At 33.7% G+C, this 22,855-nt stretch overlaps 1 protein-coding gene across 1 annotated transcript in view; it reads left to right on the top strand.

The window, feature by feature from the left end:
- The window catches only part of Hcn1 (hyperpolarization activated cyclic nucleotide gated potassium channel 1), a 363,268-nt gene extending 340,774 nt beyond the window's left edge, over positions 1 to 22,494 (top strand). The window contains exons 7-8 of the mRNA XM_076856146.2: positions 18,347 to 18,511; positions 21,593 to 22,494. Coding sequence (XP_076712261.1) covers positions 18,347 to 18,511; positions 21,593 to 22,494 — 1,067 coding nt within the window. The remainder of the gene's footprint in view (positions 1 to 18,346; positions 18,512 to 21,592) is intronic.
- The last annotated feature ends 361 nt before the right edge of the window (positions 22,495 to 22,855 follow it).

The following is a 22,855-nucleotide window of genomic DNA, read 5'->3' on the forward strand; positions in this document are numbered from 1 at the left end:
AACACAATTGTAGGAGAAGTTAATTTGGCTCATGGTTTCAGAGGTTTAGTCCACAGTTGCTGACTCCATTGCTCTAGACTCCATTGCTCCAAAGTGAGGCAGAACATCAGGGCGGAAAGGCATGGTAGAGGAAAGTATCTCCCCTTTAGCACCTACTACAGAGCTTTATTAAGTATTCTTTTGAAATTCATATTTAATGAAATTCCACTAAGCTTATATACTATTATTCTATAATAGAAAAAAAACATATCACAAATTCTATTTCATGTATAGATTATGGTGCTATTTGACATGTTTTGAGCATATATTATTGAAAAAGAATGTGTTTCTGAGCTGGGTGCAGTGGCACACACCTGTAATCCCAGCAGCTCTGAAGACTGAGACAGGAGGATCACAAGTTCAAAGCTAGCCTCAGCAACTTAGCGAGGACCTAAGCAACTCAGTGAGATTCTGTCTCAAAATAAAATATAAAAAAGGGCTGGGGATGTGACTTAGTGGTTAAGCACCCCTGGGTTCAATTGCTGATACCAAAAAGATAATGTGTTTCTGTATTAGTGCAAATATGAGGAAATTTATTCAAATGTCCCAACATTAAAGAACATCTTCAGTTGGGCATAGGGGTGCAAGCCAATAATCCTAGCTGCTGGGGAGGCTGAGACAGGAGGATTGTGAGTTCAAAGTCAGCCTCTGCAAAAGCAAGGCTCTAAACAACTCAGTGAGACCTTGTCTCTAAATAAAATACAAAAAACAGGACTGGGGATGTGGCTCAAGTGCTCCTGAGTTCAATTCCTTGTATAAATAAATAAATAAATAAGAACAATTTCATATACTTCTGTTTTTAACATGCTTCTAATCATGTTACAGTTAATCAAATAAGAAAAAAGAAAATTTTTCTATATTCTTAATCTAGGTGCCCTATATAATATTTTTCTTTCCTTCTTTCTTCCTGCCTGCCTTCCTTTCTTTTTTTCTTTCTTTCTTTCTTTTTTTTTTTTTTTTTTGTCTGCACTACCAAAAATCCCTCCCAAATAAATCAAACTTTGTTTTTCATAATTTGCACATTGACTACCATGTTGGCTACTACACTAATATTAATTTTATTTTTTTTCTTTCTCATCTTCTTTTCTCTAATAGCTATGGATTCTTTAGTAGAGACCTTTTTATCCTGATTGATTAAATGGATAAACCAATTGGCAATACCTGACACTCAAATAGGAAAGAGAAATAAATGGGAGTTTTTGAAAAGCATGTCTAATGTGTTTAAATAGATTCTTCTCATTAACAAAGTGATTAGCATTCGTTTTACAATGTTCCAAGAAGATTATCCAAAAAAGATTGCATAATTAAAGCAAATGTCCCAAAGAGTTTAATTATAGTTGCTTCAATATCTAAAACATCATTTTAAACTTGTGTTGTAAAGATGATCCAAAAGATGAACAAAGCCAAAGCAATAGAATGATTGCCACCTTGGATTTTTAGAGCAGGGTTCATGGAGATATGAGACCAAAAGTGTGTCCCCATCCATCCTTCTGTCAGTGCCTCAGGAGTATCTCTGGTACAAGGGCTTTGTTGCTGGCAACTACGTGATCTAGGCCACGGAAATGTTAAATATTTAATTTCAAAAATACATTTGAAAAAGAAGAACTAGAATATTTTATTATGTGCAGGACAGAATTGTCAGCCCCAAATGATCAACAGGACTGAGGCTGAGAAACCCTAGTCTAAATAGTTCATTTGTTTTATGTTTGAAACATAGTTCAGTAATTAATAATGATCAGGTAACATTAAGAATTGTCTTTCTTGCATTTGTTTTGCTTTTCTCCTTAGATGCCTTTCAACTCTTCCTTCATTCTCACTTCACTTCTGAAGTTCCAACTGTCATTTATCTTTCTGTTTAGGGATTTTTGTTATTTGATAATAATGACAATGCAAAAGCAATAAAGATTTATCTAGATGAAGCATTATTCCAGGACTAAGTTATCTTCTCATGTTTTCCTAGTGTTCAACAAAATTCCTTCTAATTTTTTTGATACTCTTAAAATAGATTAGTATACCGTTTTGAGATACATGAATATGCTTTTCTTGTCCTCGTACAGTTTTATAATGAATTCTGTAGTTTTTGTCTTTTAGAACTTAGTTTTAATTATTCAAATGTTGATAACAAAGAAACTATCATTGATTTTGAGGTGCAATAATAATTGTATGAAAATTTTTATTTTCAGAATATTTTTCTTTTAGTAACAAATGCTGAAATTTTACTATTGAAATAATATATCTGCAATTTGTTTCAAAATAATGAAAGTAAGGGGTTACAAATTGGGTGTCATTAAAACCAGTCTAGCCAGGAGCTGATGGCAGTGGAATCTGTGATGAATAATGAGGGTTTGCTATACTCCTACAGACACTGTGCTACTTGATCTTTAGACATAATGTCATGGTCCTCTAGGACTCTAACAACGTATTATTATACTGGCCAAGCCTTTCTTATATGTTTACAATTTCCCTCAATAAAAGACATAAAGAAAAAAATGAGCTTTTTTTCCATTTTTAAAAAGTTATTCTTTTCCTACTCCCCTCCAGAAATATGGAAACAAAATACTGGTTTATTGAATGTCTGGTAAAATAAAGCTTCTTTTAAATGTGGTTGGGAAAGAATATAGACATCCCATTTAAGCTTCTGAAGAATGAGCAGGTTCCTTTCCCTGGAATGAGGGCCAGACCATTTCCCACAGTGGAATTTTCTAGTTTCCTTTTGCAATGTTTTCTTCCTTTTCTTTCTTTTTCCTTTTTGTTTACCAGGGATTAAACCCAGGGGTGCTTAACCACTGAGTCACATCCCCAGCACTATTTTATATTTATTTTGAGACAAGGTCTTGCTGAGTAGCTTAGGGCCTTGATCATATTTGCTGAGGCTGGCTTTTAACTTGTGATCCTGCTGTCTCAGCCTCTGGAGTGGCTGGGATTAGAGGCAAGTACCACAATACTTGGCTTTTTGTCATGCTTTCTAAGTGAACCAGAGAGGATATTAAAAACAAAACAAAACAAACGAACAAAAAACAGAAAGAAAGTAAATGATAATATATGATTTGGATAAACTAGTAGGGTCTTTGACCCAATTTTCACTTTGCTTAAAATCAAAAGCTTAAACATGGTTTATACATCTTTGGTCCATTGGTTTCTGTTCTTTTCAGATTTTGTTATTTGACTAAGTAAGGTGCAATATTTAATGAAGCAGTTGGCAAACTTTTTCTATAAAGGGTCACATAGTAAATACTTAGGTGTGGCGCAACAACTTGATCCAAAAACTTGTCTTTTTTAAAAAATAAATTTTTAAAAATATAGAAAATGTTTCTTAATTCAGTAAAAAAAATGCAGCACAAAAATACAGTGATGTAATTTCTTTGTAAGATTCCTGAACTAATACTGTAATTCAGAGCCAGTCTATTCTCCAAATATTACTTAGTCTGAATAAGATAATATAAGCAAAATTGTTCTGCAAAATAGATTTTACTTACAATTATCATTCCTTTAATACATGTGCATTTTACTTTTATCAACTAACCCATACTACTAAACAAGTTACTAATTACTGATGTGTATTATTTCTCATCATCAATACATACCTCAATTTATAGACAAAATTTTACAATTTAGTACTTCGGTGTCATTTTTAGGATTCAAGATAACTATTACCTTGAATTTGCTCATTAGTTGTCATATAGAGAGATGTTTCTTTAGAGTACAAACCAATCAACATATTTACCTTCAATAGGATTCATTTGTAATTGTAGGTATTTTCTTGGTTGGAGGTTGATAATAGGGTTGGTTTATTTGTTTAACACATTTTTGCTAATATCTTTTGCAAGGACAGTTTTCCAGCTGGGCTCTCTACTGATAGATACCTTGGGTTACTTAGAAATAGAAAATGAGAACTCCATAAATAGAATGTTAGTTTTCTACCCTCTTCAAGGCTTCTCGGTAGCTACTTCTATAATGGACTTGAAAAAAAATCATTGTAATGTATCAAGAGAGGGGGAAAAAAAGGAGAAATGTTAGAGATTTTAAATCAAAGGTACTAGTAGGAACGCAGAAATCTGGAAGTCACAGATGGAAAGGCATAAATTAAAGGTGCTCTCAGGTTGAATGGCAGAGACAACCTCAGGATGACCATGGTGGTGGAGTTTATTGTGTTTCCACAGGAAAAAATAGAACCACACTAAGCCATTTTAGGAGCTTCAGAGACTTTCTGGCTAGTGAGAATGACCTTTATTGAAAGCACAGTGATTTCAGTGGCCCAGAGTCACTGTAGGAATACAAAACTCCCCTAAATCACGCACACTTAGGCTTTTCTAGCTGTTCATGCCTCATTTAAATCTCCCCATGGACAGTATGATTGGACTTCTGTATATGTCACAATCTGGTATAAAGCATCCCCACTGGGCAGAGTTTTCCAGTCAGGTCCTGGTATGGACTGCTGCCAGGTTGTAAATGACCATTTTAAAGTAGGTGCGAATCTTGTTTGAACTAGTTATCATAGATTTTCCAATTCAAGAGATAAAGTTTGCCAAGTTATATAAACACAAAAATACTGTTTCTAATTTTGTTTTAAAGGAAAGATTGACTTAATATAAGAATTTCACAAAATAAAAATTTCTCAGAATGCCAAAGTTTTGCTTAAGTTTTTCCAAAACAACCTTTTATCTTTACTCAGGACAGACATCTGTAAAGGTTTCTTTTATGTCTAGGTTCAAAACTGTGGTTGCCTCATTGTGCTGTGTTGAAGTTTTCTTTTAGAGTGGTTGTTGGAAGCCAACAACAGCTTTAATTCACGCAAATCCTTGTCACCTTTAATCTAAAATCATTATCAGAACTTCTTTTCACATCTTTATTTTGACTGCTGTGATCCTTCCTCACAGCTTATTTTACAAACCAAATATAGCTAAATATTCATGTCTTATAAACATTTGAAAGAGAAACTCTTGCCTTTTAGATAAAGAGAAGTTGAGTGCCTTTCCCCAAAATGGCAAGATATGTAGACAGCTAGAATTCCCCACTATATTCCACATTATCCCATTTCCTAAAACAATATTTTATATACAGATTCTTTCTTTAAGATCTCCTGCAATAATAGTAAATCAAGACCTAGCTTCTTATCTATTAAACAACTTTCTCTATGCTAGTCAAAATCCTATGATACCATGAAGCTGCCCTTTTTACAATTCCATTGAAAAAAACCCTTCAAACTATTCTCTGGACCTATGCTCATGATTTTATTTCATCCTAATGTCCTCCTTATCCCTCTCATCCTGTTTTCCTGCCCTTACTATCCCCCAGCCTATGCAATGAAATTCCTGCCAATTCTTTTAAAGCCAAAGAAAGACTCTTCATCCCACCCATATGTGCAGAACTGAGTATACTGTGATGAATGATGTATTATTCAAGTTTGTACCTAGCCATGACTAGAAAATTTAAAATTTAGCTTTGGAAGTGTTTTAAAAACTTAAGGTTTTAAAATATTCTGTCAACTCTTTCAGGCAGGGTAAATGTCCTTAACTTATTTTGCATTGCCCATCTTTTTCTTCCAGGTGTCAGTTATAGGAAAATCAATTGGTGACTTGAATTCATGTTATACATTAATTTCCATCCCTTTGTCCCCTTTTTTTCCCAAATTTCTTCTGAACAAGAAACCTTGCTTTAGATGTAAATCAGCTATACATTTACACACACACACACACACACACACACACACACACACAATATCACTGGAATCACCTAGGAACTTGTTAGAAATGCAGATTCTCTTTTTAAAATATTTTTTTTTAGTTGTAGATAGACAATGTACCTTTATTTTTATTTATTTATTTATTTATTTATTTATTTGTTTGTTTATTTATTTATTTATTTTTATGTGGTCCTGGAGATCAAATCCAGTGCCTCACCCATGCCAGGCAATTGTTCCACCATTGAGCTTTAACCCCAGCCCAGAAATACAGATTCTTAGGCCCTATTCTGCTTTTTACTATGATACTCAGCTGGTTCCTGTGCATATTAAAGCAAAGTATACACCACAGTAAATAATCTAATCTGAATGAGTTGATCACTTACTTTTACAAACCAAGAAAATGTGTATTTAAATCTCCTTTTTATCATGTGTGCAAGTGTGATGTGCGTGTTTCTCTCTGGAGAGAGAAAGAACAGGTGGAATAGTTGGGAGACAACTTTGTTTTTTCCCTGTAGGAGGCTTGCTTCATAAGTACCTAGTGAATATATTTTCTATGAAGACTATTATTTCTGCAATTTTTTTCTTTTCTTTCTTTTCTTTTTCTTTTTTTTTTTTTTTTTGTGGTTCTGGGGATTGAACACAGAGCTTTGTACATGTGAGGCAAGCACTCTACCAACTGAGCTATATCCCCAGCCCCTGCAGTGCTTTTATTTTTTTATTTATTTATTTTGCATTTTGTGTAAGCATATTAAACCACACAGGAAAACAGAGCTATGAAAATATCACTTCAGAAAACACATTCAAGGTATCTAAATGCTAGAATCATTTGATGAATTTTTTAAAAGCTGGCTGCTTTTTAAAGGCATTTATAATTCAAGGTGTTTGATTAACTTTTCAAGAGTTGAGTGTTGGTAGATTTAAAATCAAAAGAAAAATTTTCCAATGATCTTGTGGATTTTTAAAGCTGGACAGAAGCAAAAAAAAAAAAAAACAAACAAACTGTGGTCTTATCCTTCTTAGCTTTGATATTTTATGTGAGTTTTATTTTAATCATATAGCAGATTTAAATCTTCTGTGTGTATCAGATGGGCTAATATGGGGCTAGCAGTGAATGTTTTTTCCTATGCTATTCTGAGAGTTACTGAGATAAAGTCTATCAAGTATTTTATCTTGCCAACGATAAGTAGAAGTAGTATAAATATATAATTAGATGTCAGTGTATAAATATTGTTGTGTAAAGCTGATTTTGTAAAAACAATAGACAATTAAAGTATTTGCAATAGAACTTAAATATACAAAGAACCCAAGGGAGGGAAAGAGAAGACAGATAAAGGAATAGAAAGCAGAAACAGTGAAAACATCTACATAGCTAACAAAATGAAGCAATCACGTCAAAAAGATGAGAAAAATGATTATTATCAAGTGGAGCCAGATAAGAACATCATAACTACTAGAAAATAAGGACAAAGCTCCGCAGAATGATTTGACTATTTGGAATTTCGGGTTCATATTTGAATATTTCTGATCTGTAATAAGTCACTCTGCTTTTCATTTATTGACTGATTCATTCATTTCATATTTCTTAAACCAAATATTATGTCCATAAATCTATGGTAAGTACTAGACAATGCAAATATAACTGTTGTACTTGCCTTTAAGGACAGTATGAGTTAGTAAAGATAAATACAAAAAAAAAAAAGCAAATTCAAAAACATTTTGTAGGAACTACAATACAAAATGATCAAGGGAGAAGAGAGGAGGTTCAAAGGTAACTTCTTCCTGGGACAGTTAAGATAGGCTTCCTAAGATTGTAAACCCATCTTACGCAAGACACAGTCTAAGTAACTGAAATGGTTAGTGTTTTAGCCTGCTTTTTGTCACTGTGACCAAAAGATGTGACAAGAACAACTTTAGGGGAAGAAAAGTTTATTGTGGCTCATGGTATCATAGGTTCAGTCCGCAGTTGGTAAACTCCATAGCCTTGAGCCTGAGATGAGGCAGAAAATCATGGCAGAAGCACATGGCATAGAAAAGCTACTTAGTCAAGACAGCCAGGAAGCAAAGAGAGTTCAACTCACCAGGAACAAAATATAGACCCTAAAGGCATGTCCACAGTGATTTACTTACTCTAGATACACTCTGCTTGCCTATAGTTACCACCCAGGTTAGTGGATCAATCCACTGATTAGGTTATAACTTTCATAATCTGTTCATTTCACCTCTGAACATTCTTGCATTGTTTCATACGCAAACTTTTGGGGGACATCTCATATCCAAACCATATCAGTTAATTTACTAAATTAACGTCTTACAAGAAGGCCAAGGGTGTGAGAGAAGATAGATTTCACCATTTGGAAAGCTACTCAATGTGTGAAGCATGACTCTTTCTTTGGATCTAGCAGAGAGACTCAAAAATCACAAGGAATTATAAGGAAAAAGGAAGGAACTAATGTTTTACAAGTGCCCAATATGCCAGGCTTGTATAATTTAATCGAAATGGATTCCACTGTCATGTATAACTAAGAGGAATCAAGTTTTTGAAAAGCACCCAATATGGACTAGGCTTATGTAGGGCCCATTATAGCCACTATTTAACAAATTTCCCAGTGAATAAATTTGCAAATGAAAAACTTATCTGAGCTACTATGACTAGTTCAACACTCAGTCCCTGGTGATAACCAGAAATAAATTGATTACTTTCATGGAGAGAGGTGAGACTTGCTTGACAAGGCAATAACTTTAGATGAACTAAATAACCATAAATAAAAATAAATGTGGCAGCAGTAGAAGACACCAGTAATTTTGCAAATTGAACTGTATCAATTTGTATTGAAATAGTCAATTATACCTTTAGAAAAAGGTAAAAACTTTATACCCGAGTATTTAGAAAAAGGCAAAACTGGGTATTTTGGTTATTAGAATACTTATTCTGATATACAATCTATCTCTACATAATCAATTCTTTATGATGATCATATAGGATTTGTCATATTTTAATGTTTTAGAAAATTATACAAAATGTGAAATACATCAATATGCATCAAATACCACAAAATTCACATAAAATTAGTGGTCTGTCTAAATTTCTTTAGATCCTTATTCAAATCCATTTAACATCCAATGTACTTTTACCATCCAAATTTTATATGCAAATTTATTTAAACCAGATGTTATCATCTTCTATACTGTGCAGAAACAATGTTTTACTAGTTCTCTTGTATAAATACAAATAAAATATAAATACAAAATAGAAAGAAATCAAAAAGTTGCATGTTATTATGAGATATTTGATTAGAAACCCAAGAAATTTCTCCAAAATTCGTATTTTGATGCAATATAGAGAATTACTTATTTTTTTCATGCTACTGAGTGTGAGAGAAGGAAGCAGCTTTTGTTTAGGTTACAATGAGGAAATGAGTACATTTTTCCCTCATAGATTCTAGACACTCAGGCTAAACACAGTCCTTCAGAAATTTCTGTTATGAGTTCCTGATTACCTCTGTGTCACTGCAATGTCAAGCTTTTTTAGAGGTCAGGGAAATATTTCTGAACAGCAAAGTGCTTGAAGATATTTGCCCTACCTTGTAAAATGACTGCTTATATAGGTGACAGTAATGTCAGGTGGACTTAATGTTTATAATCAGGGTTAACAAATGTCAGCAAAAATAGCATTGGGCAGATGATACATCTCATACCTCAAGGATTATTAAAAGTAGACATACAGTGTGCTGTGCCAAATCTAATCTCCCAGACCACACTCTTCCTAATGTTGAAATTGGAAACAGTTTTCTACTCTGCCTGTGACAGGATATATTACTGACAATTTTCTTCTTAGTCGGATGAAATAACTTGTTAAGTCATTTCATAAATGCCCTGTAAATAAAGTTAGGAAAGTCTTACCAAGTTAAATGTAATAAGTCAACTTCTCATTATTTGCCTATATGACTATAATATTGAAATTTTATATTAAAATATAATATATATATATATATCTATTAAGACACCTATTACTAAGTAAATTACTCTAAGATTCTTAAAGGAGTGATTATGATTAAACTATTAGGAAATTCCTGTTGGAGTTCTCAGGGAGTGAGCAAAAAATACAAACAACAACAACAACAAAAAAAAAACGGGGTCTAGGCAATGTACAGATAGTATTTAAAAAGCTTTTGTGTGTAAGCTACACTAATAATAAGCTTATTCTTTAGGAGTTCTGCTTTATTTCATTCGTGTTTTATTTTCCTTATGACATCCTGAGCATCTAAAAGCAAGTTTTTTTTTTCCACCTGGTGAATAAGGAAGGTCTATATCAAAGAAAGCATTATCAAATCCTCCAGATATTTTTTCTTTGTTGACTTTACGCAAAATCCTTAGTAATATGTTGTGTTGCTTAAAGATGGTTCATAAAACATTTGCTATTTCTATTACAAAGGGAAGATACCTAACAGGTGAACCAATATTATAGTATTTAAAACTGAAGAATAGAATAATTTCATATGGTTCTTGGGTTGAGACATTAGCATTTACATATTCATGAGCATTTTCAAATCATTTTGTGTAGGCTTAAAACTCAATGTAGATGGCACTGTGAAGGAATAAAATAATATAGTGTATAGTTACTGTTTTTAAAATGCCTTAAACCAACTAGGGTAATGCAACCATTATTTAGGGTACAATTAGAAAATTCCATATATATAATGCATTTAAAAATAGTGTAAACTAATATGTACATAATTTCCAATGAACCTAATATGAAATAAAGTTGACTTAATTAATTAATTTTTTATTCAAATACACACTCAGAGTTACAGACATGGTAAATACACAAAACTCTGTTAACACCTAACACAGTGCTATATATACACAATGAGTGGATTTCCAAAATAAATTAAGAAAAAAATAATTCACAGAGAAACACCTGCCCCATTCATATTGAATCAGGAGGTTCAGCACATGAAATCTAACTCTTTTATGTTCAAAAAGGTTACTTTTCTTCATTACTAAATGTGTCACTTCTTAATTCTATTATTCATAGTAGAAATAGTATGAAGGATTTAAAAGGTAGGAATATTTTGAAGTGATTTTCATACTTACCACGGCTATTTCCACTTTCACTTGTTCTGTTTCTCACTAAGATTATTGAGTAGATACAGCTATATAATGATTGATGAGTTTTGAGTTGGTACTAAATTAAGTCCTTTATATAACTTACTTCTGAGAGGATTTTGTTGATATGAGTCTATATATAGTCCTTAGTTCCTTCATAGAGGAAAATGTCATATTGAATACCAACAAATTTTATTCATGTAGGTGATTAATTCATTCATCTTGAAGATCATGTTGCTCTATGGTTCAATGATTCAACTCAGCAAATACTAAGCACCTAATATAAACCACATAGACACTAGAGATGTAAAAGTTAATGACACTTTAGATTAAGAATGAATAGGGGCTGGAGATATAGCTCAGTTGGTAGAATGCTTACCTTGCATGCACAAGGCCCTGGGTTCAATCCCCAGCACTACAAAAATAAAATAAAATAAAAATAAAAATAAGAATGAATAAAGTCTAAGCAATTAAATTTTATCAAAATTCCAGAAAAGCAATTCAGTTTTATTTTTTTTATAAAGTCTGAAGAATATACATATTGTCCAGATCCTTGTAAACAAGAGTAATCTCTTCTAGAGTATACTATAGAACTTCAAACTCCCAGGCCAGTACTCCTTATAATACACCAAATGAAGACTCTCTAAAATGACCCATAAATTTAGATGTATACAGCTGAAACAAGAGGAAACCAACCATCACTGCTTCAGAAAACCACCAACATAGCATTTGACTTCATTAGTTTGCCCCAAAGAGCAAACTGAGATATCAGTTTTCATCCCACAAATTATAAAAGGGAAATACTTACGTAGAGCCATGTAATGAAGAATTAAACTTTTGAGCAATATCGTTATTTCACTGAGATGGTAAAAATTGGGGTTAATAGCTTATAACACATATATACAATTTTTCATACATAACTTAGACATTATTCTAAAACTAAGCTCTTTGAACAGGCATGGTGGTGTACATCTATAATCCAGTGACTTTGGAGACTGAGGCAGGAGGATTGTGAATCCAAATTTTAGGACAGCCTCAGAAATTTAATGAGAACCTCAGTAACTCAATGAGAACTTGTGGCAAACTAAAAAATAAAAACAGAAAACAGGACTGGAGATAAATCTCAGTGGTAAAGTACCAGTGGATTCAATTTCTAATACAAAGAAAAAAGAAAAAAGATCCTCTTTGAAGTATTTATTTTATTTTCAATGAAAATATTTTTATGCAACAATAAACCTCTTTAATCATATATTTATAAGTGTCGTTAAAATTAGTCATATTTCTTTCCAATTTTTAAATTTATTCTCAAAATAAATATTAATGTGTAAGTACATGTTCATTTTTAAAAAACAGAAAACAAAGACATCCATATTTTCTTTCTTTCTTTGGTACTGGGAATAGAGTATTGAACCCAAGGATATCCTACCAATGAGATACAACCCCAGCCCTTTTCTTTTTGTTTTTCATATATTTTTTTTTAAAGGAGAGAGGAGAGAGAGAGAGAGGAGAGAGAGAATTTTAATATTTATTTTTCAGCTTTTGGCGGACACAATATCTTTCTTTGTATGTGGTGCTGAGGATCGAACCCAGTCCGCACGCATGCCAGGCAAGCGCGCTACTGCTTGAGCCACATCCCCAGCCTGTTTTTTGTATTTTTAATGATGCATTACAATTTGTAATGCATAAAGGTAGAATTTATTGTTATGTATTTATGCATGCACACAATGTAAATATAATTTCCAAACATGAGAAACATAAAAGTCCATGTCTTATTTAAGATAAGAACATGTTTTTATCTCCTCATCACATTCACCAAATATTCAGTTTTACATTGCTTCTTTAGCTAAGGTGGCCAAGTGAGTTAGTTCTGATAATAAGATGTAAGAAACATAAGTTAATACTTCCAGTGCGACTCTTGCCTTCATAATAAAAACAAACACACACAAAAGGAAGTTGTTTCCTCTCTTCCCAGTTGGGACACTGTTGTGTGAGAGAGAGACAATGCTTGTAGTGGCAATCAACTTATGATCATGGGGGAAAGCCAGGAAAATGTCTTGCCAACATGGTTTGTTGATATCACTGAGGTTCTGAACCATCTCTAGCCCCATCTCTGGTCACCAGACATTTGTTTTTTAATATAACTGAATTATCTTATTGGGTAAGCCAGTGCTATGCAGGTATTCTGGAATGTGCATTTAAAGTACACTGGTGATTGCTGGTACATCTTGAAGAGCATTTACAGAAACTTGGAATATATAGACAGAGGACTATGATCCAGAAAAGTGTGGATATCTTGAAAGACTCTTTTTTAAAAAAATACTTTTTTTAGTTATCAATGGACCTTTATTTTGTTTATTTATATGTGGTGCTGAGAATCAAACCCAGCACTTCACACATGCTAGGCAAGTGTTTGCCGCTGAGCTACAACCCCAGGCCCTCCTGCAAGACTTTTATGGAGGCTCCTAGCTAAGACACAATAGGATCACATGACACATAGCAAAAGTAAGGCAAGAAGAGAGGGCATGTGCTGAAGGTCAGCTTGTGGTGACCAATTCTCCAGCTGCCTTCCATATGTAAAACATACTGTAGTCAACCAAGTAATTCTTTTGGGAGGTTTGGAAGGGGTAGGGAAGTCAGTGGTTCTTTTCTGAGGTTATTGAACAAGAAGGAGAACAGGGTAATGAAATTAGAATAGAGGCCTACTTACTTTGGCATGTAGAAAAATGTGAGGAAAAACTGCCATCTATTCAACATGAAGAAAAACTCTGAAACAACATGTTTTGTCACATTGCCAGTTTTCATCCTTAAATGTGAATGAACAATTATGTAAAGACCTAGACACAGAAATGAGTTTGTAGTAAAGGGTACATATTCAGAAAACTGAAGAGAAATTCAAATATAAATAAATATAAACATAAAAAATAAATATGAAGCCTCTTTTTCTTTTCAGATTTTACAACCTTAGGGCAGCATTTACATATATAATTCACCCATTTATGGTATACTAGCCAATTTTTAAGCCATTTCCATAATCATGTTTTGGAATATTTTCATCACCCAGTAAGAGTCTTTGTGCCCATTTGGATAAGTTTTTAAATTTGTTAATATTACTTTAATTCATATATTTATGTGATATAGTGTTATATTTACATACAATCTGTATTAATCAAATTAATGTAGTTAGCATTTTCATCTTCTTAATTGTTTTATTTTTAATTAATTGATAACTGATACATAAAACATTAAAAATTATACATATTAATGGGGTACAATGTAATCTTTCAATTGTATACATGTATATATTATTTAATGTTTAAATCTGGATAATCATATTTATCACAAGCATTCACCATTTCTTCTGGTGAAACTTTCAAAATCCTTTCCTCTATATTTTTTAAATGTACAGAACACAGTCTCGGCAATAGCACTCCAGATTTTCTTGTTCCTGTGTAAATGTATAATAGTATCCATTGACCAGCCTTTTCCATCCCTCCTTTTATTCTCTCAGACCTCTGGTGGTAACCAACATTCTATGCTCAACTTCTAAAAGATCAGCGTTTGGGGACTTCCCATATGATTGAAATCACGTGATACTTTCTGTACTTGGCATATTTCTCTTATGAGATCATAATGATCTCAAGTTCCATTCATTTTGCTACAAATTATAGGATTTATTTCTTTTATGGATGAATCATATTCCATTGAGGATATGTACCACAGTTTCTTTATCAGTTCAGCAGTATGTAGACATTTGGTTTGTTTCCATTTCTGGACTGCTATGAACAGTTCTTTAGTGAACGTGGGAGTGTTCTTTGTCTCTTTGTCAGACTGATTTCTTTTGATTTAGATATGCATCCTATAGTAGATTGTCAGATCATACATTGGATAAACTTATTGTTTGATGGCAGTACTAATTTACATTCCCACCAACAGTCTATAGAGTTCTCCTTTCTCAAAACCCGCACTAGCATTGCTTTCTCTAGTCTTTCAGATATTAGTCAATCTAACTGGGGTGAGATGATAATCTATTTGTACTTTTGACTTGCATTTCCTAACAACTAATGAAGTTGAGCATATAGTCATAAGTGTATTGGACATTTGAATTTATTCTTTAGAGAAGTGTCTACTTGTATCATTTACCCATTTTAAAATGGATTATTTGTTTCATTTGTTTGCTGTTTGAGCTTTTTCAGATACTATATGTTCTGGATCATTTGCCTTAATCCTTTGTCAGATGCAGAGTTTGCAATTTCCCTTGCTTCCTATAGGTTGTCTCTTCCTGGTGTTTTTTTTTTTTTTTTTTTTTTTCCCCATTACTCCACAGAAGCCTCTTACTTCGATGAAATCCCAATTGTCTATTTCTGCTTTCATTGCTTGTCCTTTCATAGTCTTGCTCCTACAAATGTTTTGAAGCATTTCCTCTATTTTTTTCTAGTAGTTTCATATCTTAATTTAGGTCTTTGATCCATTTTGAGGTTTTCTAGTATAGGATGAGAGCTAAGGATCACATTTCAACCCTTTTCTTATCAATATCCGGTTTTCCCAGAACCATTTATTGAAGATGTTATTTCTCCAATGTATGCCTTTAGAATTTTTGTAAAAAAATCATTTAACGATAAATGTATCAAACTATTTCTGGGTATCTTAGTCTATCCTGTTGGATTGTGAAGTTGTTTTTATTCCAATATCATGCTATTTTGACTACTTCAGATTTGTAGTATATTTTGAAATCAGGTATTATGATTCCTGCAACTTTGTACTTTTTGTTCGAGATGACCTTTGCTATTCAGAGACTTTTGCAAATTCTATCTAAATTTTTAAAGTTTTTATAGTTCTATGAATAAAGTCATTAGTATTCTGATAGAGATGGTTAGCTCTGTTTGCAGATGATATGATTCTGCATGTAGAAAAACCTAAATACTCCACCAAAAAATTACTAAAACTGACAAATAATTTTAGTGAAGTTTCAGGACACCAAATCAGTATATTGATGTAAAAATCAGTAAAATTTTATACACTAAAATGTTGTTACTGAGAAATATATCATGAAAATCATTGCATTAAAAATAGCTCCAAAATACATAAATAAAATACTGAAAAATAAGTTTAACCAGGAAGTGGAAAACTTCTTCTACAATAAACCCCACAAAACTCAGATGAAAGAAATTGAAAACAACACACAAAAAAATGAAATGTCTTCCTATGTTAATGGATTAGAAGAACCAATATTGTTAAAATGTCCAAAATGCTAAATGCAATTCACAGATTCAATACAATTCCCATTTATTATTAAATCCCATTGTCATCCTCTGCTCCAGACCATTAATATATTATCTGTGTCTGTATATTTACATTTTCTGGATATTTCACATAAATGGATTCATACAACACATGGACACTCATATCTTGCTTCTTTCACTGAACATTACTAGAGTTTCTCTCTTGTAGAATGTATGCATTATTTGCAATCATAATCCATAACACCTACTGAATGACAGAGGATATTACATATAAAACAAAAGAGAAGGATATTATGAAAAACCAACAAATAGAAACTGAAAACATTTGGGATGATGAAATAAACATATATTAAAAAGGCATATACAATAAAGCCAAAGAATTTTCCTATAATAGTAATCACTATTACCAAATTTTTGTTCCTTCATATCTTTGATTTTTTTTCTCCAGTGCCCTTAGATAATTTTTCTAAATAGAGCTTTTAAAATAAAAAGCATGTCATCCACAAACAAAAATATTTTGTATAAAGGAAATTGAAAAAAAGAAAAAAAAGTAATCATAATCTTGTCTCTCATTTTTATCACTTAAATTTTCATGCCCTATTATTAACATAGACTTGAAAAGTTTGGCTTCTAATAACTGTGAAATAGTCTACCCAGAAACCATAAAATTTTGTAGAAATTTTGAATGGTTAGATATTTAGAGCATGCCCATATTTTCTGATGTGTAAATAAATGCATAATGTATATTACTGAGTAAACATTCAAATTACACACTGTTTCCTTCAGTTAGATTGTCAAGTGAACTTTCTGGATTAAAGAATATAGAACCTTGTTATATAATATACCACAAATGTGTTAGTGACACAGAAATTTAATTTTGGGGTAGTGTTGAAATGCTTCTTTTACTACATTTTTCAGATTTGAGTACCAGGCAAATTACATGATATAATAATTTGTTTAAATATTGACAAATATAAATTTATCTTTCTACATAAAAACCAAATGTTTGGGGCTAGGGTTATGGCTCAGCGGTAGAGAGAGCTCCTTGCACATGCGAGACCCTGGGTTCCATCCTCAGCACCACATAAAAATAAATAAGTGAAATAAAGGTATTGTGTCCAATTAAACATGAACACTCCAAAATATTATGTATTCAATTTATGTTTTCCAACATGTGCAACAGCATAATTGAAGGTTTAGGTGGCATTTCCTCGAGTCTTCCCAACCTTCCCAGGTTGGTTCAGAAACCCTTCTTAAATACCCCTAGTGTCGTCATATCTGGATTTTTCTTATCAGATTACAGTTAAGTGAATTGTTCCTAAAGCTGACTTTCTTTTAACCACCAGGTTTGAAGTAACACAAAAGTGGACATCTTATTTAATTTATATCTCCAGTCCCAACGTCAATTACATAGTGCCTAAAACAATTTACTCAATGTCTGTCGACACAAAAAGAACTTCAAGTTTAGAAGAGTGGGAATTTAGACATTTAATCATTATTTTACCACACTTCTTTTTATTAGAAAACTAAATTTTAGAAATAATTCTGCCATTTTTTTTCAAATTGACCTATTTTGAAGATAAATTTTTAAATTATTTCAAGTTTAAAAAATCAAAGCCAGTTGAAGTTTTATTTCACTTATAAAATTTGGAAAAATACCTTTATAAATATATTTATGGCTATCAAATGATGAAATCCAAGTGTGAAATGTTCATTTGACATATTTTGAGAATCTAAATTTCAATGCAGAAATCTTAAAAGTACCTTTGGGATATGACTTTCTTCTTTTTGATCTTCAGTGGGAATATTAAAAGGGAATGGGGTTATATTAAGAAACCCTGTAATTTATCTGAAACTGGTCCAGTTTTGTGTGCTCATAGAGATTTTTAAGTCAGTATTTTGACTGATTTGTGTTTCAGTGTATAGATCACCTGCTTTCTGCCTTCCAGAATTCATAAAAACTTTTTTCTGCCTGAATATGACTCTTTTCTTTTATCTGTTGTTATTTTATTTTAGGATGATTGGGTGGTGATTGAAGAATAGACAAATTTTCCAATTTGAAACAAAAAACTTTAACTGTTTAAAAAAATGTAATTTTTAAATTTGATATTGACAGTTGGATACTTTTGATTGTCAGAAGGAATTTCCTGATAAAATAGAAAATGCTGCTTAACCATGGGATTTTCACTTCATGACACTATTTTGTTTTAATTTCAGGAGGCCTTATTAGCTTATCATAGAAAATTACCAAACAAGCCATTCTTTCTCGCTTTTATAGAGATTTGCTTGCTGACTAAGGGACGACGCACCGCCAGTGTTCGAGCTGATACATATTGTCGTCTCTATTCCCTTTCGGTGGACAATTTCAATGAGGTCCTGGAGGAATATCCAATGATGAGAAGAGCCTTCGAGACAGTGGCCATTGACCGACTAGATCGGATAGGTACTCTTTACTTTTCTAACTTCTTCACGAAAAATTTAATTTTCATTTTGTGGCATAATATAAGTTTGCAATCATGTGTCCCAAAGGCTAGTTCAGTGCTTGTTATATTATGTAGAAAAGCAATTAACTGTAGCCATTTTTCTGGAGAGTTCTGAGGTCCTATCTTTACTGTTTTCTGGGTTTACATATTCACATCTGTTTTTACCAGCGACTCAATCTGATATACCATGTGATACCAAAACAGATTGAATCTTCAGGTAAAAACTATCAATAAAAATTCTAGAGAGCATTAAAATAGCACCAAATACAATAGTATGAGTCTACATTACAAACCAATTTTGTCACAAGGTTCACTTTTTGTCTTGACATTTTATCCTTATATTAAAAATTGAATACTTTGTGTTTAAATTGTTACCAGCAGAAACTTATTGAAATGTTTGTAATACAGACTCATGTAGAGAAAGCATTGAGGAAAGTGCCCAAACTAGATATTTTACTTTGCAAAGCCAGTGTACACTCTTTAGTGCTACAAATAAAAAATATATAAATTATACCTTATTAGTTATGCTAATTTGTGATTTGAATAATTGACATAGAAAAGTTAGATCAGATTGGTTTGATTAACTTTTCTAAATATTCTGGAATATTCTGACATGTTATACTGTGGTACACATTCATTTTCCAAACTTGGAACTTCTTTGCCCATCTACCCTCATTCCCACCTTATTTCCACTCAACCCTCATATCTGTTTAAAAATCACTGCCTTGTAGAAACCTTCTCTGACCTCTCATCCCCAAGTAGGCTGAGTTTCCTGATTATGTTCTCTTATCTGAAGTGCCCCCATCACAACACTTTCATTATAGTAAGATATTAAGCTTTGTGAATGAAAGAGATCATGTCTAATTAATCATTACATTCATAGTACCTGATGCCCAGTGAATATTTGTTGAAAAGGGGGAGGGAGCGAGAAAGGAAAAGTGGACTTAAAGCAGATGGAACTGGGATCAGTAAGAAGTAAACAAAAGGTACCTCTACTGCTTCATTCTTATTAAAGGAAGAACATAGATTGATTTATGGTTATGTCAGTATTTTTTTCCTGCACTTGATATCTTTCTTTCCCTCTGTATTATGGAATAACAGATTGTATAAACATCTGAAGTTTGATTAGGAGAAATAAAGGGAGTATTTGAATATTATCATTAGATATAACAAATGTACTAGAAATTCATATTGACAGCTGAGAGAATTTATAGAACATACTCATCCATGGAGATAGTAGCCATAAAAGTAGGCACTCCTGATAGTATGCATGGAACTTGAAAAAAAATTTGGTTTTTGTGGCTTGAGTGTTCATGTTAGACCCAGAGACTGATTTCTGAGTATGAGGTTTTCCTACACCAGCTGGACATCTTCAGATAAATCATGAAACCTAGGGTATTTCATGAGAAATACTGTTGATTTGATATAGCTTCACATTCATCTAAATTATTTCAGCTATTTATTTAAAATCAAGTTTGCATGAAATGGTGTGCAATCAATTATAGAGACAATAAAATTCCTAGTAAGCACAAGTCACTTGCATTTTGATCTTTATAAAATTATAACAGCACATAAAAATTATTTTAATTTTTACCATTAGATTAAGAAATGCTGGCTATTCAAATGGTCACAGAAAAACATTATCCATCTCAGTTTTGTGACCATTGCTTAGAAATGTACACTGTCATTCATTAAGGGAGTATGCTAAAAAAGCATTTGTATTTATTATTCATATATGATTTTTGTTCTTTGGGAAATTAATACAGTTTCTTTAAAAAAGAGAGACACCTGTCTTGGCAGGAATAAAAATGATTGTTTTTTTAGTAGCCAGGAAAATTTTAACACTTTCATTTTGAAAAATACACGTTATTTCTTTTGATAAGATACTTTATTTAGCAACATAGCAAACTGGTTAACTTTTCAGTTATCAAATTCACTTGGATTATGCTTTTTCCTTTTTTCACCAATCCACTAATAATTCTACTTCTTAGTCTGCCAGGAAATCTCTAGTTATTTCAAACCATTTCAAAGATGACGACAGGAAGAAGAGCTAAGATTTATTGAGGTCCTTAGTGTGAGCTGAAACACTTGCCACACTATACCCCTGGCCTTCACCACAACCCTTTAGGAGAGGAATGATCACAAGATGGTTCTCACCTGGCTGCACATAAAGATCCCTTAGGGAAATTTCCTTTTAAGGCACAACAGTCTAGATCCTGTCTGAGTCCAGAATTTGAATCGATGGGGTCTTTCAAGTTTGCTGGTCATTAGTACATATTAAAGCTCCAGAGATGGGAGAAATGTGCAGTTGGAATTGAGAATCATTGGTGCTGGACATTGGTCAAGGACCTGATATGCTGCCCCCTAACCACCCTGGAGTCTTGGTAGAATGCAGTGGCAGATTCATATGTGGGGGCAGGCCAAAGAGGCTGCATATCTAGAAAGCAATCAGATGACAGAGATGCAGCCAGTCTGTTATCTGCAATCAGAGTGCACAATCACATTTCTTCTGTTTCCTTCCTACCCCTGTTACATTCTAACTGTGTTTTCTTGGGCACTGTACTTAATCTTCCCATGCCCAGGTCTCCTTTCTAGTGACAATGGGATTATTATGACTATACATGTATCATCGGGTAGAGGATGAAATAAAATAATGTACTAAAGTCCTTTGTAGAGCAAGGGCTCACATGTTTGCTGTTATTTCTCCATTGGCTTTTCTTGCATGAAATTCAAATCTCCTTTCTAGGTTCAGCCTGATCCAAAAGCCCCTTCTTCCCCCATTCTTTAAGATAGCTCTAGTGTTAAATAGCTCCATATCTTTCATACACTTTTCCACTTGACTTGAGTAAAATTTAAGATTTACCCGGCAGATACAGGAAATGCACAAGGCAGAAGCTTCCTTTATATTTGCTCTGTAATGGGGAATTCTTGGATATTGCTTGTGAGTGATCCTCTTACCTGATCTCCTCATCAGTCAGGAGTAGACTCCATAAGTGCCTGTCCTATCTTTTTTCTTTTCTCTTTTTTTCCTTTGCTGATAGGCAAGAAAAACTCCATTCTTCTGCAAAAGTTCCAGAAGGATCTGAACACTGGTGTTTTCAACAATCAGGAGAATGAGATCCTGAAGCAGATTGTGAAACATGACAGAGAGATGGTGCAGGCAATTGCTCCAATCAATTATCCTCAAATGACAGCCCTGAATTCGACATCTTCCACCACTACCCCAACATCGCGCATGAGGACACAATCTCCACCAGTGTACACAGCGACTAGCCTGTCTCACAGCAACCTGCATTCCCCGAGTCCCAGCACACAGACACCCCAACCATCGGCCATTCTCTCACCATGCTCCTACACCACTGCGGTCTGCAGCCCTCCTGTACAGAGCCCGCTGACCACGCGAACTTTCCACTATGCCTCCCCCACTGCTTCCCAGTTGTCCCTCATGCAGCAGCAGCAACAGCAGCAACAGCAGCAGCTGCAGCAGTCCCAGGCTCCGCAGACTCAGCCACAGCAGCAGCAGCCACAACAGCCACAGACACCCAGCAGCTCCACACCGAAAAACGAAGTGCACAAGAGCACGCAGGCGCTTCATAACACCAACCTGACCCGAGAAGTCAGGCCCCTTTCGGCCTCGCAGCCCTCGCTGCCCCATGAGGTGTCCACTCTGATCTCCAGACCTCATCCCACTGTGGGCGAGTCCCTGGCCTCCATCCCCCAACCCGTGGCAGCCGTCCATGGCACAAGCCTTCAGGCAGGGGGCAGGGGCACAGTCCCTCAGCGAGTCACCCTCTTCCGACAAATGTCGTCGGGAGCCATTCCCCCCAATCGAGGAGTCCCTCCTGCACCCCCTCCACCAGCAGCCGCTCTTCAGAGGGAGCCTTCCTCAGTCTTAAACACAGACCCAGATGCAGAAAAGCCACGATTTGCTTCAAATTTATGATCCCTGCTAATTGTCAAAGCAGAAAGAAATACTCTAATAAACTGAGAGTATTCTCAGATCTTATTTTATTCTATCTCCTGATAGATCCCTATAGCCTACTATGAAGAGATATTTTAGACAGCTCTGGCCTACATGCAAAATGTAAAAACATATATACATATACTATTAAATATATATCTAAATTCCCAAGAGAAGTTCAAAAGACCCGTTTAGCATTCAGTGTTATATGTCTTCCTTTCTTTAAATCATTAAAAGATTTAAAATGTTGTTGTAAGATTATTTCTTTCTAATGTACTTTTACTTAATTCTTTGGGTATATGTATTTCTCTATTTTATGAAGAGTTCTTGGATTCAATGGGAA

Source organism: Callospermophilus lateralis, chromosome 5 (assembly GCF_048772815.1).
Source record: "Callospermophilus lateralis isolate mCalLat2 chromosome 5, mCalLat2.hap1, whole genome shotgun sequence".
Classification (NCBI taxonomy): Eukaryota; Metazoa; Chordata; class Mammalia; order Rodentia; family Sciuridae; genus Callospermophilus; species Callospermophilus lateralis.